This window comes from Bombus affinis, chromosome 3 (assembly GCF_024516045.1).
Source record: "Bombus affinis isolate iyBomAffi1 chromosome 3, iyBomAffi1.2, whole genome shotgun sequence".
Classification (NCBI taxonomy): Eukaryota; Metazoa; Arthropoda; class Insecta; order Hymenoptera; family Apidae; genus Bombus; species Bombus affinis.
The window spans coordinates 8,117,117-8,143,307 of NC_066346.1; the positions used below are offsets into that span (position 1 = coordinate 8,117,117).

At 35.4% G+C, this 26,191-nt stretch overlaps 3 protein-coding genes and 1 long non-coding RNA gene across 11 annotated transcripts; 2 read left to right on the forward strand and 2 right to left on the reverse strand.

The window, feature by feature from the left end:
* Nucleotides 1–56: 56 nt before the first annotated feature.
* LOC126914162 (protein MIX23) lies at nucleotides 57–1,913 on the reverse strand. The gene is made up of 2 exons (XM_050717757.1): nucleotides 1,073–1,913; nucleotides 57–596 (listed from the first exon to the last, which is right to left on the reverse strand). The coding sequence occupies exons 1-2, from the start codon at nucleotides 1,181–1,183 to the stop codon at nucleotides 207–209; spliced, it is 501 nt and encodes a 166-aa protein (XP_050573714.1). The 5' UTR covers nucleotides 1,184–1,913; the 3' UTR covers nucleotides 57–206.
* LOC126914166 (U-scoloptoxin(05)-Sm1a) lies at nucleotides 376–26,018 on the reverse strand. Of its 2 annotated transcripts, none has more exons than XM_050717762.1 (4): nucleotides 25,725–25,983; nucleotides 24,917–25,072; nucleotides 23,695–23,902; nucleotides 376–596 (listed from the first exon to the last, which is right to left on the reverse strand). In XM_050717762.1, the coding sequence occupies exons 1-4, from the start codon at nucleotides 25,789–25,791 to the stop codon at nucleotides 587–589; spliced, it is 441 nt and encodes a 146-aa protein (XP_050573719.1). In that variant the 5' UTR covers nucleotides 25,792–25,983; the 3' UTR covers nucleotides 376–586. The 2 variants fall into 2 exon arrangements, with proteins under 2 accessions (XP_050573719.1, XP_050573720.1); XM_050717763.1 differs by lacking the exon at nucleotides 376–596 and adding an exon at nucleotides 24,252–24,398 and having other exon boundaries at nucleotides 22,911–23,902; nucleotides 25,725–26,018.
* LOC126914153 (coronin-2B-like) lies at nucleotides 4,256–22,920 on the forward strand. Of its 6 annotated transcripts, none has more exons than XM_050717742.1 (10): nucleotides 4,260–4,401; nucleotides 10,433–10,637; nucleotides 16,481–16,678; nucleotides 17,499–17,615; nucleotides 18,276–18,590; nucleotides 18,685–18,909; nucleotides 19,167–19,376; nucleotides 19,459–19,576; nucleotides 19,664–19,890; nucleotides 19,958–22,920. In XM_050717742.1, exons 2-10 carry the CDS (start codon nucleotides 10,620–10,622, stop codon nucleotides 20,150–20,152), a joined length of 1,623 nt encoding a protein of 540 aa, XP_050573699.1. In that variant the 5' UTR covers nucleotides 4,260–4,401; nucleotides 10,433–10,619; the 3' UTR covers nucleotides 20,153–22,920. The 6 variants fall into 6 exon arrangements, with proteins under 6 accessions (XP_050573694.1, XP_050573699.1, XP_050573695.1 ...); XM_050717738.1 differs by lacking the exon at nucleotides 4,260–4,401 and adding an exon at nucleotides 6,241–6,587; XM_050717740.1 differs by lacking the exon at nucleotides 4,260–4,401 and adding an exon at nucleotides 6,241–6,583.
* Nucleotides 24,092–25,538, forward strand: LOC126914169 (uncharacterized). 2 transcript variants are annotated; one of them, XR_007709593.1, is made up of 2 exons: nucleotides 24,092–24,492; nucleotides 24,605–25,538. It is a non-coding gene; the product is annotated as an uncharacterized LOC126914169 (long non-coding RNA). The 2 variants fall into 2 exon arrangements; XR_007709594.1 differs by having other exon boundaries at nucleotides 24,629–25,538.
* Nucleotides 26,019–26,191: the final 173 nt, after the last annotated feature.

Consider the following 26,191-nt stretch of genomic DNA (forward strand, 5'->3'; position numbering starts at 1 on the left):
ATTTAACCTACATTTAATTTATTAATAAATAATATTAAAAAAATAACAAGATATACTTATAGTTATTACTATTGTAAACCTCTTCTGTTTATTATTGCATAAATGCAGTAACTAAATATATTTACAACATTTCAATATATTTGTAGTTAAATTTACAATCATATAAAAAGGTGATGATCAAAGTATTTTCAAAATTAATAACAATATTAAATTTCTATATCAGTCGGTGGCTTATAAAAACCACGACATTTCTGATAATAAGTCTCAACTGTATGGTCTTTTACAACTTCTTCTATGTTTAATTCTGATTGCAGTAAACGTAAAGTATTTTGTTCTTTTCTTAATGCTTTTAGAAGTTGAGGACTATCATTGCCATTATCTCTTTCAGCTTTTAATTGGTTCACTTTTTCCTTGGATGCATTTAAACACCTTGTAATAGCTAATTCCCTTGATTTATGACCTGTTTGAATTTGTTCATATAAATCTTTACATTTTGCAGTAGGATCACTTTGTCCTTTAAATGATTCTGTTGGAAGTATAGCATTTAGCATATAAATGATTTTGTCATCAAGTTGCCGCATCTTTTTCAATGCATCCTGGAACAAGAACATTCAGTATCTTAAAATAAAAAAAAAGATGAATTTTGAAAAGACACATACAAAAGTAATGCTGCAAAATAATTAATTTCGATATAGGTCCTTTAATCATTTTTTTTTATTATCGAGTTTTACATATATAATGTATCAATTATTATTTCACATTAGCTTAGATGCACAAGGATATCTATTCGCTTATTAAGATTTTAAAGTCTGCTTTATAACTTATATATCGAATTGTTTACTTAATTAAATTTAATTGTTTTCATAGAGAATTTTAGAAGGTCTTTCATTTCTTAAATATCATTTACTAGATGAATTATTATGTAAACTACTATATAACCTTAATCACGTTTGCAGTGTATTATCATTTTCCAGAAATTTACATACAATTTAATATATGTAATTAAAACAATTGAAGTACATAATTTGAAATAATACGTTTTACACAATACTTTCATTTACTTAAAAAATACCTGAAACTCTAAAAAGTCGCCGCATCCTACACTCACAGTTGCCATTTTTCCAATATGGAGATCAAACAACGTGGGTACATACGTAAGTATATACTTACTACCGAAACACATTACGATAGGAAGTAACGAACCGATAGTAAGCTAATGTGGTTATTGCATAATATCTTTATGCTTTATCTAATTATTAATATAACAATTAGTTATTTGTTTTTGTATATTTAAGTATTTTAAATAAATTTATATAAAATTTCATATACATGGGGTTTCGTTTAACTGGAAACGGTAAGAGGTCTCACTTTTCATAAAAAGAAATGAAGTTTCCTTGTTAAAAAATCTAAATAAAGATAATATTCTCTATAAAAAAGAGGTATTAACTTATTTATATAAAATTATATTAATTTAGCAGATATTTTAATTTTAATTTGTCAAATTTAACGTATGGAAGACAAAAAGAATGTAAACACAAAAATACCGCTTCGTATCTTTCCTTGTCTTTCATACGTTAAATTTGAGAAACTAAAGTTAATATATCTGCTAAAACAATAGTTTTTCGACATAAATAGTTTAATAACTTTTTATAAGGAATGCCGAGATGGTACGATTAATGTTAAAGTATTAAAAAATGTCCGAAATAGTAGTTTGCAATATATGAGGATTGCGAATTCGACCATATTGTTTCCCCTAGAGTTCGATCACGTGGTTTTATTTACCTCTCCTGTTCAGACTCTACTTGCTAGACAGGATATGTAATCTGTCCAATGAGACAAGGCAATAAACTCGAGGCGAGGTAGTGACACTCGAATATTACTAGTCGGCAACCAATAGTTACAGCCGCAGCAATCATATTTTGTTTACGTTTACTGCTCCGTTTCGTTGGACAGACTATAAATGTAAAATAGCAACTCGGTAGCTGTACGTCAATATGAAGTAGCAGTAGATAGCTTTCGGAGTAGATTAAGGTCTTTCCCTTTTTTTCTCAGATCGCTTTCTTGTTTGGAAGAAGATCAATTAACATTTACCAGTGTTCTTTATTTTTTATAAAATTCTCTAAATTCAACTAAAATCTGTGAATAAAATTTATTCTTTAAGCTGTGAAACATTTGATATTTCCTGTAATTCACACATATGCATATTGATTAATGTATAGTTAAGAATATGTTCATGTGATTTTCATTCATATCGTTCGATTTATTTAAATCCAGTGACCACTCGGCTGTCTTACGTACACCGTTTCTCGAGCGGACCGCCTTCCATCACGGCGTGCTCGCAGCACGCTCCAAAATCGATATGTAAATCGGCGTTAGACGGATGAAATGGTGAGTGACGCCTGGCAAGTGTTACATCAGATTAAACCGATTGCGTTTCTACACGATCGTGTGCACACTGACCGCAAGCTTTAAAGCCGTTCCGTGACACGCTCTCTCCTTTTGCCGCAAAGCAAATTCATTTTCTACAAGAGATAATACAAACCTACAAAGACATTTGATTATCATACAATCGGTATACAGTGTCGATAGCCGATAACTCGCGTACTTACATAAAAAGAATCACAAAAGTCTTCCTACTACATTAAAAAAATTAAAGTATACAAGTTGGTATACCTTGAATCGAAAGTAACAAAATACGTTCTATCTTTTCACTAATTCATTTTCACCTGTTCCTGTCGGCTTGAAAATAAATATTAATGCCGGTACTCGACTTTTTGGATAGCCTGTAGAGCGTGCTCGTCGCCCCCTTCTTCCGAGACCCAAGAGGTGAGAAGGATACACAATAAGGCGCGCAGTCGGCGAGTACAGTAGTGTTGCGTTAACTGGCCGCGGTTTGCTTCGTTAATTGTCCGTCACTATCCCCTCCATTTCTTCAAATTGTGTTCGTGAAGTGAGCCCCTAATGTTATATACGTCTGTTATAAACAAATGTGTTAAATATGGATATATTGAGTATTGTAATGTCGCGTTAATTGACCAGAGTTTTGCTTCGTTAAGTGGCCGTCGCTATCCCCGCCAGTTTTGACATTGTGGAGTGAGCTTCTGGTGTTACTATCAGTGGAAGAGATATAGTGAGATCTTAAAATTAGTCAGGTGTTAAAGTTTACATGTTTTAAGAATCGAAACAAGTAGTCTAAGATGTTTTGAGAGAGATAAGGACTCAGAGCCTTGGCCAGGGCCGTACGATAGCAATTCAGAACTATTTCTTCCTTTGCAGTATATTTAACAAAACATTTCGTCTTGCGAAGGAGAGCGATTACATTATATATTTCTAGTTTATGTTCTAAAGTTTCAATTCTATGATAAATCGTAATTTTCGTAAATTTCGAAAAACTTACACGGGTACCTGCGTACTAGGAAGATGCGTACGGCCCTAGGTGCGACTAGATCAATCGGCGTACCCACTCAACTCTTCAATGCGTTGATACTAGAGATTTTCAATTTTTCATAGAAATTTATAGATTTTTAGAGATTGGAACGTTCTTTTCCATTCCTTTCTCTTCCATTAAGTACTTTTTTTTATGTCTTTCAATATTTTTTATATGAACCACTGATACTAATCTTAATTTATAACCTCGCTACATCTAACAATAGAATATTTGTGTAATAAACCAACGTGTCGGATATCAAAATTTTATACAATTAGAAATATCTTTCGATAACTGATCAAATAGCTCCCGACTCGAAGCCATTTAGCGAAGCACTACTGCAAAAAGGTTGCGCTTTCTACTCACGAGCAAATGAGTACTCGACGACGCAGCAGTCCTCTGCATTTATACGCTAAGAATGTGTAATTCGCTGATCGTATAAAACGAACGTGGTTTAATGGGAACGTATGATATTCGTTTGATTTGTGGTATCGCGGAGACGGAGCGGTCGAGTGGCGTGCTCTCGTGTTTACATGTTGCACGCACGTCAAATCGATACGTCGTATCCATGTGTGACCGGCCTCAGTGAGTGGATTACGAAATTTGTGTAGGACGGAAGGGTTCGCACGTGGTTTGTAATTGTCCATTACGTTCTGTGAATGTTCTTGTTTGACGTTTAGGTAGACGGACGGCCTATAACAACGGACTTGGGAAATACTTGGTAAATAGGTGGTAGTAAAGTACTTACGAGTGAACGAAGAGGCGTTGATAAAAAGATTGTCAGTTGGAGATACGGTGTCGGAGGTGGACAATACGAAACGAAAGCTTCTATGGGATATAATATTGCGAATTGGGAAATGATACGTACGAGGGAGGAATTAGTGGAGAAATTGGGCCTGGACGCCGCGGATGACACTCATACTTTATTGAACAATATGGTAGACGTCAGAGCGTGCTACAAACCAAATGGAAAAGTAAGATTTTTTTGCATCAAATGTTTTTTTATCCCCGTTTATGTCAGTTTATGTGAATGCATGCTCCCGATATTGTGTTAAGTGTAATTGTTACGTCTTTGTTTGAGCTTCAAACCAACTAAGTAACGTTTCAGCTGTTTTTCATAATCGGTTTTATATTACCATTAACACATTAGCAGCCGCTGACGTAATACACGATACGTTTTTTTTTTTTGTGGCTGAAGTAAGACTAAGTGGGTCGATTATCAATGACTCTGAGAAATTTTTTGAATTTATTTGAATTAATATGTAACAAGCGATACAATATTTCGAGAAAAAGTCTTCAAATTCTGTTGCTCAATAGCATAAACTTATTTCAGAATTATTGGCCCTAATGTGTCTTTGAATTATAAAACCTATTTAACTTAAATGAAGTTTATTATCGATACCAGCGGCATCGATTCGATTTACAAGTACTAACGAGCATTGTGTACTGGTCACGTAATCCATAAAGTATGTCGTTAACCTTTGTTTGTAAATCAAGAAGCATTTAAAGCGTTCTACTTTACCGTTCGACTTGATTTAAGGAAATTGCTATTGATTAGCGTTCACGATGGGGGATAAGAGCCAGTTCCACTTTTTAAGGATGTTGTTCATTAACTTTATAATAACTGATCATAATAATTCAGCAAGTAAGTTGAAACGTAAATAATTAATTGAGTAGAACGTATCAGATTTAAACATTTGTTCGGCAAATAAAAGAGAACAGATTGCGAGTTCTCGAATATCGAATCGAATCGATACTCGAGCGTTCGAACGATTCGATTGCGTGTCTTCGGGTTTCGAGATCGAGATTTTCTGAATTCGAATTTGCAACTAATACTTCTACGAATTTAAACTGAATTTAACCCTTCAATTTTCAATTATTTTATAACACAAGCAAATTAACAAATTTTCCAGCATTGCGTCATAATATAACGTATGAGAGTTCGAAGGTTAACTTTTCCATCGAGATTATCGAACTGAGACTTTCGATATTACTTTCTCGATCGAATATTCTACTCTATACGATATTAGTTATACGCCATATCTAAACACGTGTCTGACGCAATCGAAACTCGCAATCTGCCACCCCAATTCCCACCTGATCCCAATTATCTCCATTAAACCTATACTTTTTTATGCTTTCGCCGACTTTATTGCATCCCATTAGTATCGTGCATCAGGCAGATATCAAGTGTACCTGGCTCTTTCCTTATATCTGATGCAATAGCACGCTAATTGCATGTTCTATGCATGGATCCATAGCTATTGTTAGGTTAAGCCCGTGTCTCAGCGTGTGTCCTTAATGACGTCAATTTCGAAACACTATGCAAGTTCGAATCACTTTGAACGTGATTCGGTACTTAAAACTGTTGAAAGTCTTGGTAAGTCTTGAAGTTGTTAGGTTAGTAGACTCAACTCCCTCACCTATACATGAAATATATGTCAATACATATATAGAATAAAATATAACATGTATAAAAGATTTAATCCATCATGATCTTTAATTCTAATCCCTTGCCTCGTAATATAGTTACCTTCGTGATACAAATTATGATCTCGATTTGACAAGAAACAGGTTACATAGCAAAGTTGAGGCTGAATCCTAACTTTTCTCTCAATTCTTCAAACTGAGATCAATAAATACAAGTACCATATAATATTTCAATATTTTACATTTGATACAGTTTCGAAGACTATGATAACTAATACTTATTTAAATAGCTACTAAAAAAAAAATCCTAAGGCAAATGATAAAAATCTCAAAATTTCAGATTTATCAAATTCCCAATATTAGAAGCGATTCAACATTTTCGATATGTGTACATATTCCAAGTTGTTTGAAGTGTTTTAGAGCACATCCCATGTTTCCTGTCTATCTGTCTGTGTGTTTCTCTCTCTCTCTCTGTCTCTTTCGATTCGCAATCACCCACGCGCTACAGTGACACACAGCGGTTTAGCAAGAACAACGGAGCAGTGACAACGCGTGACAACATATGCGATCGTACGAAACGTCACGTTGCTGCATTAAACACGCACCGACAAGCGCGTGCCACGTGATATACTCGGCTGGCGGCCGCTATAAAACCATGGCTAGGAGTCAGTGCTGGCTCGGCGACTTTCGCGATCTAACGCGCGCGCCTGGAACTCCGACACGATCGTAGGTATAACACGCGCCGTTTCTTTCGCGCCGGGCATCGTCTCAATGAATCTACGTTGCGTGACTGCGCACTCGAATTGCCCGTCGTTCTTCTATCCACGATGCGTGCGAATTGTTCAAATCTAAGCGTATGTCTTTTTCATTCTAATCGCTTAGGGACATAATACAAGTTAAGTTAATTTTCATCTTGTGTACTATTTATTTTCTATTTCGTTGTAACTCGAATCTCATATTAACGCTTAACATTATCAGGTCCAACCAGACGATCGGTATCAAAATGTAATTTAAAATCGTACATATTCATTGTTATTACTCTCGTTCATCTAACTCGATTAATCAACTTCTCAATTCTGCTTAATATAAAAATTTACATAAAGTTAACGATAAATTAAATTATATTTTGAAACGGGTCGTTTGATCAGGTCGGATAAGGTTAGTGTTAATATCGTATTAGTTTGCTTTATTCGAAAACGCGTATATTTGTATAGTTGTACTCTTTCTTTTCTATATCGTTGTAACAGAATTCAAGAGCTTTGGAAATATTTGGAAATATCGCTAGATCGATAGTGAAAATATTCGAGATCTTCTCGACAGAATTTTTAGAAGAATTCGGTCAGAAAATAAAATAATAGTTGATGATCTATTAACGATTATTTCGTTGATCGGTCCTAATCAATTATCGACGCTAATCAGTGAATCAGAGACCAATTTTAGTCGGTTCTAAGAAGTTTGTATTTAGAAGGGTTGAAGATAGCAATAGTTTTTGCACAATAGTATACTATAATATTGATAGATGAATCAACGTTCCTGGAACTTAAATGACGAATCTTAGAGTCTTTTGTGTGCATCTAAAAAAATGAAAAGGAGATACGCTAGTTAAGGACAATCAAGCAACTACGTAAATAGATAAAGATATAAGGAACAAAAGATACACGTACGTGATAAAATAAAAAGCGAAACGCAAGTTGCGCGATAGATTTTTGAGACGCTCTTTATTTTCCAGCTACCTACACACCTATTCTCTTCTAACACTGCTACTTTCTTTGGCTCATTCTGAATCCAATCGTATTCTTCTATTCTAATAATCAATAATCAAAAAGAAAAAATCGTTGTTAACCCCTTGTCTTATTATTGATTATTTATTACTTTAATATCGTGTTTGAAATAAAGTATTAAACTATTATATACAACTTCTATTCAACAAATCTTATTATATATATATACATAGATTCTCTTTTTAGAAAGCTTCTCAACATAAAGTAAACATAGGAATTAAAATAGAACTTTGATACAAATAGAATCTGCATCTCATTTAATTTACAATATTTAATCCATGTTCGTTCCATAATTCTTTACGATAAAACTAATCGCGCATTATATCGAATTTAACGTGCGATTACACCGCGAGTGTGATTCCACATTATAAGATAAAGGGGTTTCGTTCAAAAGTCTTTCTGTTTGTTAAAACTAAAAGAAGATCGAGACACAAAGGCTTGAGGATGGTAGCAGAGTTAAATACGATTAAAACACATGCGGGTGGATGGAAATTACGCCACGGGAGACGCCGGTTCTTTTTTCCTTTTCTTCTCCTTCTCTCACTCGAGCAAACCGGACAGCGGAAGTCAGAGGCTGCCGTCGAAGCGCGCGTTACTGCCACACGATAACGACAGTAAAAAAAAAGGGGTGATTCGTCGGATCTATCGAATATCATCGATCGATCGTCGAGAGTAGTTACCGCTTATCGAGCCTGTTCAAAAGTCACGATCGTGAGAAGTGCGCATTAACCGCGACCGAGTAACGTTACGAACTCGTGCCTTTTTATTCTCCTCTTCTGTTATACCGCTTCTTCTTTCTTCCTCGAGGCTGAGACGTACGGGAAAGAATAGGTTGTTGCCACGACCGCTCGAGTATTAGGTTGGTACAGAAATAACAGCTGTTCCTTTGTTCCTCACTCGTAAAAAAAAAAAAAAAAAGAATAGAATCCTTTCAATCCTTTCGCTATGATATACAGTGTACGCGTTTAAAATATTGAGTCATCATATGTTAGAAGTCTACGTTTTCTGTAGTAGTAGAATCATTTTTACGTTCGTTCATATTGATCACAGTGTAATTAGGTCGTAGATTTTTATGCATTAACGAGTGTAAATATGGAAAAATGTATAATAACGAGCAGAGATATAATCAAGAGATAAAACGGCGAATGTGAAATATATTTTACAGAATTGGAAAATAAGATTTGCATAAATACTTGCAATAGAATTTCAATTGATTATACAAAGTATCTAAATGTTCGTGCGAATATTTCTTCCATATTAATGACTCGAGACTCGCTACGGTCTTCGAATTTTTATGCCCTGATCTCATTCTTCTTCTAATAGGCGAAACTTTTTTAATATTTCAGAGTGTTTAACGTAGCATTGAAATGAAAGATCGACCATGCTATTAACAATTCTTTCGGATGTTCTTTAAATCGCATCGAAGTTGACTCAAATGGTGTACATGATGATGCTATCGGATACTTGGAGCTTTTATTAGTTGCAAGACTATCGTAGCGAAAGGATTAATCCTTTCCCTTTTTCATCGCTCATCGCTTCCGGTATATATTTTCTTTTATTTTTCATCATCTCATAACATCGTGCTTCAACGCGTATCTTGCGCAGTACGATTCTTAGAAAATTGGGACAAGTGTCTTTTTTTAGAAGTTTTTTTAATTGCGATAGCGTAATGGAGGTTTGAAGAGGATCGTTATTTTTGCATCAACCCGGTAGGAGCGTCGTGAAAAAGCATAAGATCGTCTTTGTCGACAAATCCTTGGCTCATCCTTCCCCTACCAAATATCGTAGAGACGACATTGATTTCGAAGCGTGACTCAAGCGGAGGCGTAATTCGAAAAGTTATTCCCGCGATGAAATTATGTAGTTCCTAATGCGGCCATTGAATATTCATCTTGCGCGTGATCAACATCAGACATCGCTGTTTATCCTTGGAGATTCTTAGGATAGCGCATTTCTTCAAGAACCGATTAATTTCTCACGTTTCAACCTTGATCAAATCAGCACAAAGAGATTACCTCAGTGAAAAAATCAAACGGTTACACAATTACAATCCGCAACATAGAAAAGACTGCATTATTTCTGCATCCACGTAACTTTTGTTTTCCCTCGTTCGCAGTGACTCATTGGAAGAATTAATTTCTTCCAGTCGACTATAGAGCAAAATACTCAATTACAGTCACCTTAAAGTCTCGCTAAATTCGTCTCGTTTGAGCTTAAGTAACTTGAATTCAAATTACTTGAGACGAATGCTTAATGTAAAAATGGATGCATAAAGTGAATTTGATTTGGGCAATCTATGTGAACGAACGCGAGAACTAGAGACAACATTACCTGATGATTGTTTTACGATTTTCAAGTCGAGGAATAGTTGGAAGAATCTTGGTTCCCCTCGAAGCTTACGTGCAAGGATATTTCAAACGAAACAAAAAGATCGTCCAAAATATTCTCCATCATTCCACAGGAATGTAAATGCGTTGAAAGGTAAATGAAAAACGTTCGTTCCATTATTATACATTAAGCGTGAACCAGCCTTGAGTTTGATAGTAATTGAGTATTGTATCTTATCGACTCTTCATAATGATTCTTCGTCACGCTTCGAAATATGTTACGAATATTTAATTTCACCACGAATAGAAGAGAAAGAGAAGAAAGAGAAGAAGAAATTATTACAGGAAAGAAGTACATAGATGAGATACATCGTTACGACTCGGCGGCCTCTTAACGACTCGCGCGTTTGATTCGATGATCTCGTAATTAGACGGGCCTCGTGTGGTTCCCTTTTTGTTTCTTCCAGTAAAGCGAGAAAATCTTGACGCCGTTTGCACAGCGAGCGCGAGTTTCCAACTAGTTGAATATCCTCTCCTACTTCGCATGCATGGGTCCTGGCTTGTTCAATTACTACGTTCCTGTTGTGCACTGTCGGCGATCATCGTCTCACCGCGCACGTGTACCGGCTGCCTGAGGTCTGATTAGTATCAGAAATGACCAACGATAAACAGGTGAGTGCTTTCGGTGTTTCGCGATCGATCTTTCTTTTCTTTATGTTTCCACTTGCTGAACACGAGCGTTCTACGGTAGTTCGATGTTACTTCGACATATTACAGCATCGAACCGAATCTTTTAAGATTTTTTAAATTTAAAGCTCTGAAGTCTAAATTATTAATTCAAATTTTTAAATTAATCCTTTGAATCCTACCTTCTGTATCGGATCTGCTGTTTGGTTCAGCTTCTTGCATCTATGAATGAGACGTCTCGCGTGTTCGTACTTTGTTAGAACGCGAGTTATTTCGTTCAAAATATATCTCTTCATACTTTAAAGACTACTTTCCTGTCAGAATATTTTCTTCAAGCGAAGAACTTATAAATAGCGATATTTATAAACGACAAACTATCAATGAAAGTGAAATACTAATTAACGAATTTTCCCTCGCTTTCTAACGAATCTTGAAGTTCTAAATACCTGTTACGATCTCTATTGAATTTTTTTTTCTTTTTTAGAAGAATCTTTTTTAAGATACACATCGTTCATTGAAAGTACGATAGCCACACGAACCATTGGTATCTACCGCTATATCGTGTCGCGTTAACTTCGCATAATACTGGTCATGTCGAAGCTCTAAGAACGCAAGTACTATTTATTTGAGACCCTTATTCGTAGGTCGATACCACGACAGGTGAATCTAGAACGCAAAAGAAGAAACATACTTTTACAAACTTAGCGTGTCAAGCTGCTTGCTGTCTTCTCAGCCATAATGATCAATGAAAAACGAGTACAAGTGTCGTATTACTGTTACACCTGATCTGTTGTTTACTAACGTTGTCATTTTTCTTGAATTACTAATGCGTAATGAATAGCACCAAAGCAGAAGCACAACACGGTGATACATAAAAGTGGTCGTACGTCTGAACAGATATGATTGTTTCTTTTGCATTATTCGAATAAATTAATCGTCGATCTACTTTAAATAATTGCACTAAATAAGACCTCGTATTTGGACGAAAGTAATTTAAAGCAATTCGAACTGTCTTCTGTTCTAGATTGATTTGTTCGTAAATTCGCCTACGACTTATCAATCAATGGTACTTTAGACTTTAGAGTTATCAGACATCCAACTACCGAGAACACGTTCGATTACTTTTTAAACGTATTTGTACAACGAATTGTACGAAATTTGCACAACGTCTACGACAAACCAACAGCACAGTTCATCTCTATTTTGTACCGTAGCCTCTCGAAGCTGCTGCGAGTGAAAGGTTGTAGAAGAAATGGCACAACGAATTGAGATATTTTCGTACTCTTTCCGCACGATGCACCACACACATGTACATACTCGTGTTCAATTACTTTTTCCTTTTATTTTCCATCTTGTTTGAAGCTGTTTTACATTTTTCACGCGCATACAAGTTTCTTTTATCAATCAGAGAGCTTCGTTTATCGGAATTCTATAAAGATCGAACATTTATAGGATAATTCGACGATTTCTTCTATATATAGTTTCATATATAGTTTCATAGATATTCGAACGTTAACTTTCGAGAGTAATCGAACGCTACGTTCCAAGGCAAAACAGATCGTTGAATCGTTGTAATATTTTTGGAATCATCGAAATAACATACGGATTTACCGATGTTCGGAAATTTCAAAAAATTCCTCCTGCTATAATTGCAGTTACGTTATGAGAATTATGCTTGATTTATGTTTCTATGTTGCCAGGATTTGCAACACGTCCAAACTCAAAGGAGATAAAATGTCAAAGAAGTATATATAATTATCGCAGCCATAAACCTTGCCAAATTGAAAATTTCACATGTTATTTTATTAAACAACGTGTAATATCTTTTTCGTCTGTCGTAATTTGAACAACAGTATCGTCGCATTAGCTATTTAAAAAAGTCTATCTCGAAAGATTTTATCAAACGCTAACCAAAATTTCATTCCGACAAATGGAGCTCTGCGATATTTGCATGATCGAGTGGAAGACTGCAATTTTGTATTATAATGGTATCTCGTTTCGTTTGATGGATATAGCTGTATGATTTTGCAATTTCATTGTATATTTTGAACATTTCAGCAGAGTCGTAACATTTTGATAGCACCAGGCACGCGCGTATAGCGCTCGTGTGACCCTAATTGGCATTAGCGTGCCACAGAATTATTACTCGCGAATAGCAGAACCACGGGTGACAAATGATTTCCAATTACATCGACGATCATATGATATGGTCGATCGTTCGCGTTATTTATCGAAGCTTACGATACCGATCAATTTCTCGAAACTCGTATTTCACCTTTTTCCGTCTTTGTCCACGAATATTTGTCGTTCCAAGTTAAAGCGAGGAAATTCAAATGTTTGGGGTTTAATTAAAATCGATCTCTTACGATAGAGCTTCTACGCTTGCATTTGCTTTCTCGAAACGTTCCTTCCGTTCACACCAAAGCTAGAAAACGTAGAATTTCCCTGGATGATGATATACAAATTCTATACATTAGATTCTATAGAATTAATCTGCAAAGCTGATAACTTAAAGCGAAGATTGTGCCAAGAAATCTGATTGTATTAGGTTTTAATCCAAAGATCCTGGTGATTTTGAATTTTGCGAATCAGTGAAGATAATCGATGGCATCTTATGAAGGCTATGACTATTGGACTCTGATTTAGAGATTTCGCTCACCCATTCTATCAATCATACCAAATCCTCAACAAACATGATTCAGTGCGTTTTTCAAAAGCAAAGGAGAAACGCACACCTGACAATAACCAGATTATACGAGCTTATACCGGCAAAATAAGAAATCGTTAAATCGTATGATACAAAAGGCCTTGAACGTTCCACGATTTTTTAATTCCTTATTCCTGGAATCTCTTAATCAAAAGCGGCGACCACAATCCTAAATTCGTAAAACGATCGCCCTCGATAAAATACGATCGCGTTGATGTGTAACAATAAAATGAGAAAAAGCGGTGCAGAGACGTTTTTATTATTATTGACGCAGCATGATCGTCGTATGACGCGTGTAAAAATGACGTAAACCCACGCAAAAGTGTAGCCTTACACGCTTTCCGAACGTCCAAAAGAATTATCGAAACGATCTTTTGTTGTCCTTGATACTATACGATCGTCGTTTAAACTCTTCATCTCTTCTTCAGTCTGCGGAACATCCTTCTTCGTTCAATACCTTTTTATCCTCCTCGATACGATACAATCGTAGCGACGTAGACGAACGACGAAAAGCGACAGAGATTCGTCATAGTCTTCGGTATCTTCCTACTTACTGATTCCTATTGATGCTTCGATTATCATCTTTTATATCTACGAAGAAGGTCCGTACGCGTCACGATCGTGATCAGGAAAAAATAACACAAACACGTACCGTTAATCGAGGCCTACGGCTAGAATTTCGCAGGCACCGAAACGCGAGTTCGTTCGATGAGTATTTTCTTCGCCATTGCAAGAAAAAGTGGCATAATTTGCTCTGTCTCGCCGCGCTACGTTGCTCGCCACGCGCACCACGCGCGACCAACTCCAAAGATTTCACATCGCGGTGATTTTATGCGGGCACAGGTGAGATTCAGACGTCAGAATATATTTAACATGGAGACTGATATCTCCGTTACTGGTAAAACAACGTTGAAATTGGAAATTCATCCTATTTAATATCGTCATCCTATACGGTACGTCGATATACCAATGATTCGCTAATAAAGTTCAGTATCTTTCGTAGGAGATAAGAGCTGATAAATTCAAGGCCAAGATTTAACGATCAATGGTATTAGTGTTCATTCATGGGTGACAGTGGATTCTTTCGAAACTGTTTTACTTCCGAGAAATAAGGAAAAGAGAATAATTAAAGAATTAATAGGAAATTTCTTCGACTGAAATAAAGAAGAATCTTTCGGACAAAGATCTTTTTTTCCGAGAAAGAAATCTTATTCGTTCGAAGAGCAACTGAAAAATAAGATCGATCCAGAAATTAAGAATTCATAATTTAAATACCGATAAATTTGATTCACGAGATACGTTATAGTTTCTCAGATCTTTCCTAGAATTCTCAAAAGGAACCGTAATATCTTTCATTAATCCATCAAGAACGATAAATATTTTTCTGACGTGTAAAAGTAACTGAACTCCATGGTGAAATTTGAAGATACTCTACTGGAAGATTTATATCTGAACTTATAAATTACAATGACTATACAACACTTAATCGAAGATTACAGAGGTAGTTAGAGTCGTATTTCACTTCAGAGCAAGATTATGATAATTCTGGTGATTCTACAGTACTCTAGGACTTCTAGCACCTCACGGTAATAGTTCAGAGTTAATTTGAAGATACTTTAAAAAGAAAACTATTTTCGGAGACTAAGAATCGTCGTTGCATAGACTTGATAGGAAGCGAAGAATTCGATAATGATAACAGAAACATCGAACGATGGATTGGTAGAACATTCGGACCACGAAACTTTCTTCTTCACGGTTTCTGAGCGGAGAGAGTCTCAGGAACGCATAAACACGTTCCGCTCGTCGTGCTATTGACCTTGCTGCGAGTAATCGTTGGTGCAAACGTTAATGACGAACTGCAACGATCAGAGAGGACCGTGTCGATCTCCATTTAACGCTGTGCACGTTGCTCAAAAGTAATTGGTTCAGCTGCACCGTTAATAACGATCCTCCTTACGCGGTAACCGGTTAACAAGCGATTCCTTTGGTTCAATCTTCGGTAAAAATACTCGCGGATAAATAGTTCCTTTAATGTTCCATCCTCCATCGATTGTCATCAGGATCACCATCTTTCAGCTTCAGTTTTGCAAGAGGAATTAGTTAGCTAGAAATTGAACAAAGCGGTTAGAAAGTCCTTTATCTTCTTTAACCGAAGAGATAAGAAAAACAAACGATGCAAACGATAAAATCTTGAATTATAAATCAAAAACGACACCACAGACCTTTCCAACTGTTTCGTGCCGTTTACAACGGACATGTTCAGTCGAGAAGACTGCGAATAAAATTGAACACCAATGGAATAATATGCTGCTAAACGTAAACGTCTGGAAAATCATTACGAAGTCTTCTAAATGAACACAGACGTCGTATATCGTTCCCTCTATTTTTCTCGTCTTTTTGTGCGAACAAACGGCTGCTTGTGCTATGTCCCTCAATTAGCTTAGAGTTCGAACAAATTTTAAGAAGATCGTTTGGAGCGGCTATTAAAAATTGGGAGAGATTGGTCCTCGGAAGAAGACACTCAGACACCTCAAGGTTAGCTGCAAGATCTGCTTGGAAGGATGGTTATTCTCGTCTTAAGTTCATCGACCTATCAACAACGTAGCAAAGTGACTTTACACGTTGTATCATCGGCTTCTACTTGAGAACTGAGAGAGATTTGCAATTAAAAATGTCCTCTTGAACAACGTTTTTGTATATTCCACTACAGTCCTCTCGCGATTCTCTGCTCTTTACTTCTTTATTCGTTGTCTCATAAGCTCTCTAATAGCAGGAATATTTTTCTGAAAATTAGAAGAGTCGAAAAAACAGGGCTTTCGATATTGCAAAAAAAAAGAAGGAGATTGAAGAAAAGAATTCTGAAGCAGAGACAGAATAGAGTTCATTAAAAACCCCAAAATTGGAACTTTTAAATCTTCAAAGACTCGTATCATCTGAATAATCCTAATCCTTGATACTTAGTTCATAAACTCTTCGTAATATTTTCACGCTTCCACTCATATCCAAGATCCAGGACAATATTTCAATTCCTAGCGTTATCACGAACTTTCATCTGTTCCGCTAATTTTTTTCTTTTCTTTTTTCTTTCCACTGATGCTAATTCAACGTTCATTTTTTCCAGTCGTGGTTCCGTGGCGTTCGAAGCAGCAAATTTCGCCACGTGTACGGCGTACCGGCAAAACGGGAGAAATGCTACGACAATATCAAGATCACGAAGAACGCCCACGACTCGCAATTCTGCGCAGTGAATCCCAAGTTCCTTGCCATCGTAACGGAAGTGGCTGGCGGCGGAGCATTTCTAGTTTTGCCGCTCGATCGCGTGAGTTATCTTTCTTGTTTATCGATTTATCGATACGCTGTTCTTTCCAGACGAATTAACTTTGCCTGATAGTACGTACATCGGTGAGGCTGTTTCATAATGATCGACCGACTGTTCAAGTATATACTATCGCTCGAAAGTATCGGATTCCTTGGAAAATTCCAAGTTACCAAATGAGCAATAATAAGCAAGCATCCATATACGTGTCGCTTGGAAAATTCATAGAGAAATTTACATAAGAAAAGTTGGAAAGAATATATATCTGCTCACGAAAGTATCCCAACGTCTATAGACGCCTTTTACGAACACGTTGTTTATAGACTGCGGATTTTTATGCATTTGTAGGAAAGTGCAAAGTTCTACAATATGCACATAACATGAAGAAATACATGAAATATCCAAAGTATAGCGCCTTCAATATTCAAAGTATAGCGGTAGATAAAACAATCTTCTGCCGAGGTTTTACTCGTTTCATTATATTTCCAAAAATGTAAATTTGCATAAAAATCCGCTGTCTAATTGCAGTTACCAGTTGAATTCTCAAATTTCATTAGCGCGGTTATGATTATACTAGAAGCATAACTTTCCAAGTAAAATTTAAGACCAAGCTATAAATGTATATAACATATATGCAGCGTACATCGATACAAATAGCGTGCATATCGGATGCTATTTAAAACAAAGTTCTTCTTGATGAATAGTCGAAGAAGTTGAAACGCATAGAGATAAAGATGCATGCAAATGATTTATTGAATAAGATTGTTCGATCGTTTAATTAATGACTTATTATGGTTGAATGTTTCCTCTTTTTATCTTTCAGACTGGTAGACTGGATTTTAATGCTAGTAGAGTGACTGGACACACTGGACCGGTTCTGGACATCAAGTGGAATCCGTTTAACGATAACATCATCGCTTCCTGTTCCGACGACTGCACTGTACGATCGTGTTCCTAGTTTTATGTACCGTTGCTTAAAATAGTTGGCGATATTTATTGATCAAAGATTACTGGTACAGTGTTAGGTATTGACTATTAGATAAAATTGTATGGACTGATAAAGAAGTAGATCGTATATGTACAGTTACGATATTTCTTGTAAAACTCAGCTTTCTACGGAGTAAGAATTTTCTAATGGAAAACGAAATCTTTGCCAACTGGTGGCCTGTCGCCGTGACAAATTACTACCATAAGCGACTGAATCGTAGACCGTGTGGCATCGACCTTCCGGTCTGCTATTCAGCATCTAGACGATACGATGCTTTGTTTAAAGCTGGAACTCAACACTTTGTACTACTTGCAAGATATATTGTTTCTGTTATCTACAAAAGACGACGTAAAAGATAGCAAAATGCGGTTTATTTAGTAATCTGTGTTTACGATCTTAATTCAAGAATTATCCATATCTTGTTTGTTCTGACACTCTTAAATTGAAATTGTGAAATTTCCTTTCCTTTGAGCCGTTTGCGAATCTAAATAATTACGTAAAAGTATCGAATGGAAACTCTTTAGGTATTTCAAAAATATAACGTTTTAATGATTTTGTAAGCAGCCTATCTATATTTTGCGATATTCTTCTTATTGTCAATTGTAATTTCAGATAAAACTGTGGCACATTCCTGACGGTGGTATATCACGAAATCTGACCGAGTGGCTAGTTGAGTTACAAGGGCACAAACGTCGTGTCGCGTACATAGAATGGCATCCTGTTGCTGAGAACGTGCTTTTCAGCGCCGGCTTCGATCACCTTGTTATCGTGTGGGACATAAATAAAGGAGAGGCTGTCAGTGTCATCGATAGGCATCCTGACGTCATTTACAGTATATCATTGAATCGAGACGGTAGCTTGCTGGCGACAACGTGCAAGGATAAAAAATTGAGGGTTTTCGAGCCAAGATCTGGCATCGTGGTTTCTGTATGTATCCACCGATCACGTTTGCATATCTTGTAATTATCGTTTTCTTGAAATTTACTTCAATAAATATTTCTATTGATCGTCCGCTGAACAGGAAGGAGTCTGCCATGCCGGAACAAAAGCTAGCAAAGTGGTTTTCCTTGGTAGCTCTGGACGTCTTCTTACGACTGGCTTCAGTCGTCACTCCGACAGACAATATGCCATTTGGAGTCAGCATGATTTGAACGTACCATTGATATGTGAAACTATCGATTCCTCCAGTGGAGTAGTATTTCCATATTATGATAATGACACCAATATGGTGTATCTGGCGGGAAAGGTAACAAATTATGTTGAAAAATTGTTATATTGCCAGTTACAAGTATTAAGATATCTGCATGTTACATTTATTAGAAAATTCTAACAGATATTTCATTCTATTTGAACGAAACAACAAATTTATAATAACATAATAGATAATAATAAAAAGTAGAAACTAAAAACAGCGAAATTTATACTGTAATAGCAGGTGTCTTGATCCTTATGGTCGACAGTGTATACGTTGAGAATGAATATTTAATACTTTTCTTATTGTAGGGTGATGGTAATATTCGATACTATGAAGTAGTAAACGAGGCACCCTGGATGCATTACCTCAGTCAATTCATCTCTGGAAATCCCCAAAGAGGATTAGGTATAATGCCAAAGAGAGGCGTAAACACAGCCATCTGCGAAGTATTTAGATTTTATAAATTGCACGCGACTCGAGGAATGTGCGAGCCGATATCCATGATAGTTCCTCGAAAGGTGAATGCATTGAAATGTAACAAATTAAGCGAAACAAATGTAATTAGGCACGGTGTAATTACCAAATACTTTCGCTTTTTAGAGCGACCAATTTCAAGAAGATCTATATCCTGACACTGTAGGTACTTGTCCAGCTTTATCAGCCAGGGATTGGATAAGTGGCATGAATAATCCACCAATTTTAATCTCTCTGAAAACCGGTACAACTGTTGAACTTTTCAACTTATTTTATTATCTGTTTCTCCTCCGTTACTTGTTACTCTATGCTATTAATTAAATGTTAACAGGTGGTAGCATTACCACGCACAAACCACGAGTGTACAAACCACCGCAACTTCCACCGACAACCGATTTAAATAATAAGAAGAAATTCGCCTTTTTGTCTACCGAGACTGTACCAGATTACAGGCCCATCGAGTTCCACGATATGTCAGAGAAAAGCCAAAAAACTTCTAGCAATCAAAGCACCAAGTTCCAACAGTTGCAACAAAAATTCGGCAATGTTGTGCTACAGGTAGAACTACCCTTTCTTTCAAGTCTTTATCTCCTTCATAGATTAGGCTAATTAACATGTTTTGCAGAAAAATATCATTTCCGCGCCACTGAACGATAATAAGGTCTTGGAGAATGTAGACATTCCTAACAACGAGGCGGAATTAAGATTAGCATTTGCCCGTCAGACTGACGAGTTACGATTGGTACGAAGGCAGCTCGCGAATAGTCAGTTACGCGTGAAAGAGCTGGAAGAGCAAATTCGCAAGCTTCAGCGTCAGTAAATTTTATTGAAGATCCTCAACGTATGCGCCGAGCAAACTTCCTTGTAGCTTTGTTGCTAGTTGTACGAGAAACATGGTACTTAACGAACAAATAACGCATACGTGTATTGTTCATGGCAATCTAAATGTCTAAGCTTTCGACGAAATTTGCACAAAAAGAAAAAGAAACAAAAAACAGGGACGGTGTAAAAGGATATTTAAAGGTGATCGAGAAACTTTCAGAACTGGAAACATACACTGATCATATATTAGTAACATACTAATGCAGTTATGTAATTCTCTCTAGTGTATCTTGTGAACGATATACGATGCATTTTTATAGCATTTCTCGTTTCTCTATACGTTATCTTCTCTCTTTGCAATTTCTCGTGTGGCGATCTTGTACCGTTGTTAGAAGAAAACGCAGCAATGAAGCAACAATAATTTAGTCAATTTTTTTAGAACGCAGTTCGAAAACATGTTCTGCTGTAGAGAAACTGAACAAAAAAAATGAACAAATGATTGTGATTTACACTATTGCCTTCACTATACAGACGAGTTTTTGTCTATATAAAATGTTGATATTTCTCCGAGATGCAACGTTTCGTGTATGCAACTTTTGCACGTTTTAGCAAGTGTACTTCCCTTTTTGTCATACGAAGTTTAATACGTTTCTTTCGCTTGCACATCAAGATATAGATATACACACGTTACACCTATTATACGAATTTCTCCGTCTAACTGAGGAACTAATCTTTCATTTGAAGTTATACGTGCGATCATAACGAGGGAGAAAGATCAGCTTAATATAAAGATGTAAAACTTGGACAAAGTATTAAATGTTCAGTACATGAAGAATTGTACCTGTCTTGTGCATACGCACGTTTATCGTATGCGACTCGTTCTATATAGAATTGTCGTACATAGAGTGATAGATAAATACAGAGATATTTAGGAATTGCGTAGGGGATATTATGGACGCAATAAAAAAGAAACGGACATCATTCGGAGATTCGAAAAATAGCACAAGATGCAAGGACTAATTATGACTAATAATTAAAATTAAGATTTCCTGGAAACGAGAATCAGAGAAAAAGAGATAGTTGGTTGAATTTTCTGTAATACTTATTTTGTTCATTTCCTTCCAATGAATTTATATATTAATATCTTGATATTTACAATCGTATTTATGTCGTTCGATTTGTTTCCTATACTGAATTAACGTTTATTTCTCGATGTTAATAGTCAGTTATATTTATGAATTCCATTATAATGGCTGTACATTAATCGATCAACTAACTTAAAACTATTATTGTGTTCTATTCCGTATACGTTCCGTTTTTCTTTTTTTCCATGCGTAAGGTAATATAACGACGGTGTATCTAGCTTATTAACGTTTAAGCTATCATGTATTATCGAGTGTATTGATCACTGCCACATTCACTGCCATGGTACCTGTGGCAATACAATGTTTTCTTTTTCAGCGAACACATGGCAGTGACGATATTTATTATACACTATAATTAGTTTCGAATCTTAGGCTGACACTTCTTTTATACAGTTAAATACATAGAACTTAATGTATATGCATAGAGGAAATTTTGTCAATCAGAGAGAAAGAAAGCAAATGAACCTAGAGTGATCAAGGATCGTTAATTAATTAAAAAAAAAGGAAGAAAACAGTAGCAACTTTTTATTCACTTCTATTCATATTATTGTATATGCGAAATAATGCTGATATATGTGTGTCAAATTATATATTTCTAGGACCAACAAACCGGGAAAGAAATTGTTAGCCACAAGAAATTCTATTATTGCTTAGTAGCGATCAGATTTAGTAATGATTTATATACACTGTTTATACATATATATATATATGTATTTTTCATACGATATATAGTTGTAATTTCGAGCGAAGAAAATGTAAAAAAAAAAAGGAAAAAAAGGAAGGAGAAAGAGAACTCGAGTGAATATTCTAACAATAACTAATATACATGCTTGTGTTCAGTGCACATCAATTATTGTAACAAAAACAAAAAAGAAAAAAAGAAGAAGAAGGAAAGAAACGACACAAAATACGAACACAAAAAGAAAAATCATTACTGATGCGAGTTTTATCATATGATGAATGTTCAACCCGATTTACGAGAACTGATCATTAATACATGTAGCATGATGGCAAAATATCACTCCGAAATATTTCGCTCTGTGTTACATTTAATATTTTAAACACAGCCATACGTACAGTTAGAGAAATCATTAATCGTTGTGTTATCAAGGATAGTAGACTATGTATTGCGTTAGTCGTCAGGTATCTTAATATTATCGATATTATGCTCGATATTAGCCTGTGTGTGCGTTCTTTTTCTTTTTACAACTATAAAAAGACAACTTATTATACGATGGAGCTTGCATAAAATATGTGCATTTTTTGCAAAAAGACAAAGGGAAAGAATGATTTCCATTATAAAAACCGCTTCGCAATCAGTTTCGCAATCTTATAATCTTTGTATTACTCGACGAAGATCTTTTGCTTGACAAACACATTAATATGAACACGTGTATCGTCGTATTGAAAAATGCTATCCTATGTACCGTTCGCTATATAAACGTGGATATACCAAAGAACGTGCAAGTACCTTATTACGGATCGTCGTGAGACAATTTTGTTACCACCAGTTGAGCGACTATATCATATTATATTTATACTCAGAAAAACGAGTACGTGAATGTAAGACGAGTGGAGGATTCTCGTTTGATGAAAATAAAGAACAAAGCATTCGATCGCATTTATATTATCTTGTAATTCATACAGAATATTCCTTAGTATCTAAATCTAATTCTAGAATTGTTCATGTTGTATGTTTAGAAAAAAAAAAAGAAGAATTAAAAAAGAGAAACACAGTAGGTTTTCGTATCTACACTGTTCAAATATGAAAAAGATTCGTATTTTGTACAAAAATATACAAAAATAAGTAATCTAGATCTTTGTTAAATTAATAAAAAAAAAAAATAATATGGTAAAAAAATAACTATATGTAAGTACACAGCTTAATAGTTGTGTACGAATGGAAACTTAACGTCATTAAAATTCGGTATTAGGAATGGATACCTTAATTGTAATTCATATTACGAACGTGTCGATTAATTGAAACTTATTGATAAATTCTAAACACTAGAATCTTTTTTTTGTGCTACGCAAGCCACAATTATTTTAGACAAGTATAAGCGTATTTGCAATTGTACAGTCGAAAAGAAATATTAAATCTATGACGACGCAGGTTAAATATAAATAGAAAATGTGTTATTAACTATAATTATATTGGTAACTACTAATTAGTACCTTCGTTTAATATTTTGTTAAGAAGAGAAGGCACGTCAGTGTCATTTTATACAATTAATCGAGTGCAAATTGTTCCCCTAAGGTACGTCAAAAATTGACATTCCGTATTACTTCGTGCTAACACATTAAGGACGGAATAGATTTAAAAAACTGATTTTACATTTATCTTGAGTGCATAAAATATGCATTCAAAAGAATTTTATCGGATAAGAATATCTACCTTACGAAGAATAATTCGTAAACTACTAATAATCCAACTGGTACCATCGATGCGATATTTGGTATCAAAATGGCCGCTGGATTGCATCCGTCTCCGGTACAAGTGAAGATACAGGTTCGGTAACTTAACTTGTCACCCTGTTGTTTCACGTAATCGCAATAATTCCCCAGATCCAGTGCTGAACAGAATCGTTTCGTGCCTATTCCACCTATTTCAACATATATAGGAAAAATTGTTTGTTTCTTGTTTTATCTAGCAAAACCAAACGATATTAGCCCACACAAAAAACAATAACATGCGTTCGTATGAAAGATGTTAGGAATGTAGCGTGTTAATGCAAGCAACATGCAATATATTATTTGATTATTTATTTCTTATGGAATTGTTAAAGCATGACAATTTTCGTGAAATATATTCGTTTTTATCCATCTGTAAACATTTTCGCTGAAGTTTTGAAGGAAATATGATAGAATATTTTATGCAACAGAGATAAGGAAAATCTACTGGTGAACACTTCACATAGAAAACACACAAACATCGAGACACAATGTATGAACCTCCGAATCGTCCGACCGATATGATACAGTACTGTGCATCGTATACATGACTGCAGTTCGTTGGTTGTAAGGTACTTATTACCAAATTGCTATCTCCGCAACTCAGTTCTTCTTCCGACGTACACTGGTAGCAATCCAGACTGGTCGCTTAATCGATTGAAAAAGCATCGATTATAGATGTTTACTATTGCGCGCTTCAATTCATGGATTAATTAATCGATCCTTTCATATTAGAATAGTTGTATGTATTAATTTAGTCAACACATCTTTCAACATCTAACGACAAACTTTCATAATACAAGTAGCATATTAATATTAAATTATTATTAATTTTTCTTATTATATGTATACAGGAACAAACTTCTGCTTCTTTCTAGCTCAATTTCCTTACTAGATACAATAACAGAAGAATTAATAGTTTCGTCGTTATGCATTGAACCATCCCTATATGCAGATGTGACTTAAAACAATGTTAGTCAACTAAAAAAACAGTTCTAATGGAGATGATTATCGATCGTGCTTTGGTTGTTTCCGCATGCTTATAAACTGATAACGGCGATGTCGTTATATATGATTTAAGGTTAGTTTTCGTTTAAGAGTGTTAAGTTTCGCAACAAGATTCCCCTTTCCACGATATGTAACCTGAACTGCCGATATTGTTTTACCCTCGAATCGACCAGTGTGCTTCACACAATACTGCGCCTCGTAAACAGCATCGCAAGGCTGTGGTTTGATATCGATGTCGCTCGAGAGAAATTCGTTGCATTGGAAGGGGTCGGTGTTGTTTGTACTGACGCATTGATAACATTGTAAACTGTGCACTAAACGAAAAGAAAGATTGGGAATTCGATTTACTTCACGTTGATTCATAATTTTGTCAGCTAACTATAGACTAAATCAAACAATACTTTCCAGATTATAAAAAAAACGTATTCTAACCTAATAATTAAAAATAATGAAATGACAGTACAAATATGTATATGTCTTAAATGTTTGTTTTAATCGTTAATTAATTACTTATTAGGAAAATATGATAAATTCATAATATTTAGTGTCCATGGAAAAAAATAATTGACCCAGATAACTTCTTATCATCTTGCGTTAAACTGTGAACTAATATGCATATAGTTCTCTCGGACGATGATAAATAAATTGTGTGATAAGAATTATATTTTTTACCACAGATTATATAAATTCATGAATAACGATTTGAAGACTAACATCGGTGGCTCGATACAATATCAAATTTTGTTTACCATGAAATAAACTAATAACTTCAAGCTGTCATTTAAGAATGAATACATATTCAACTAAATCGATCCTTCCGCTTGATCCTTATAAATCGATGTTATGTGTAATTTAATATTATGCCATCGCGCCTTTTAATAAAGAACAATGTGGAAAATTATAAATGCCCCACCCAAAGGACGCCACGATATTCACATCATCTATAGTTACGTGCATTAACCTTACCACTTTCGACGAAAAGCAGGAATGCCGCGAAAAATGTGTAGCTCCTAATGCCGCCAATGGCGCCCATTTCGAAAGATCTCTTTACCAAAGATAAAGCACAAAACACTTTTGATAACTGCAATGTAATGTTCTTATATGTTTGCTTGGAATCACTTGCTAAAACAATTACATCTGTACACAAGTCTAATTTCCGTTCGAATTTACAACCATCTGAATGAACGGAACAACGACGCGAAAGCGACTGACTAAGCTAGAGAGAGGACCATGCATAAAGTAAGAAGTAGTATGACGTAGCCGATCCGCTCCGACTCGAACCGAAAATGGTCGAAGTGAGTAGATCGCTCGATCTATAATCGATTTGTGAATCTTAATATCTTTTTATATCCAATGTTTAAAACATATTAAGAATGTTACTGAGGACAATTCGGTATTGTATATTAGTGTTTATTATATTTCTATTGTTTTGT

What these genes read in the sequence shown, in the direction of transcription:
- LOC126914162 (XM_050717757.1), bottom strand. Translation starts at nt 1,183, where the DNA reads ATGTGTTTCGGTAGTAAGTATATACTTACGTATGTACCCACGTTGTTT. An exon ending in GCGACTTTTTAGAGTTTCAG is followed by an intron (nt 597 to 1,072) that starts GTATTTTTTAAG and finishes TTCTTGTTCCAG; the next exon opens with GATGCATTGAAAAAGATGCG.
- LOC126914153 (XM_050717737.1), top strand. Translation starts at nt 4,258, where the DNA reads ATGGGATATAATATTGCGAATTGGGAAATGATACGTACGAGGGAGGAA. An exon ending in TAGTTTTGCCGCTCGATCGC is followed by an intron (nt 16,679 to 17,498) that starts GTGAGTTATCTT and finishes TTTATCTTTCAG; the next exon opens with ACTGGTAGACTGGATTTTAA. An exon ending in TTTAATCTCTCTGAAAACCG is followed by an intron (nt 19,577 to 19,663) that starts GTACAACTGTTG and finishes AAATGTTAACAG; the next exon opens with GTGGTAGCATTACCACGCAC.
- LOC126914166 (XM_050717763.1), bottom strand. Translation starts at nt 25,791, where the DNA reads ATGGGCGCCATTGGCGGCATTAGGAGCTACACATTTTTCGCGGCATTC. An exon ending in GCACACTGGTCGATTCGAGG is followed by an intron (nt 24,399 to 24,916) that starts GTAAAACAATAT and finishes CAATCGATTAAG; the next exon opens with CGACCAGTCTGGATTGCTAC. An exon ending in ATCGGTCGGACGATTCGGAG is followed by an intron (nt 23,903 to 24,251) that starts GTTCATACATTG and finishes ATGTTGAAATAG; the next exon opens with GTGGAATAGGCACGAAACGA.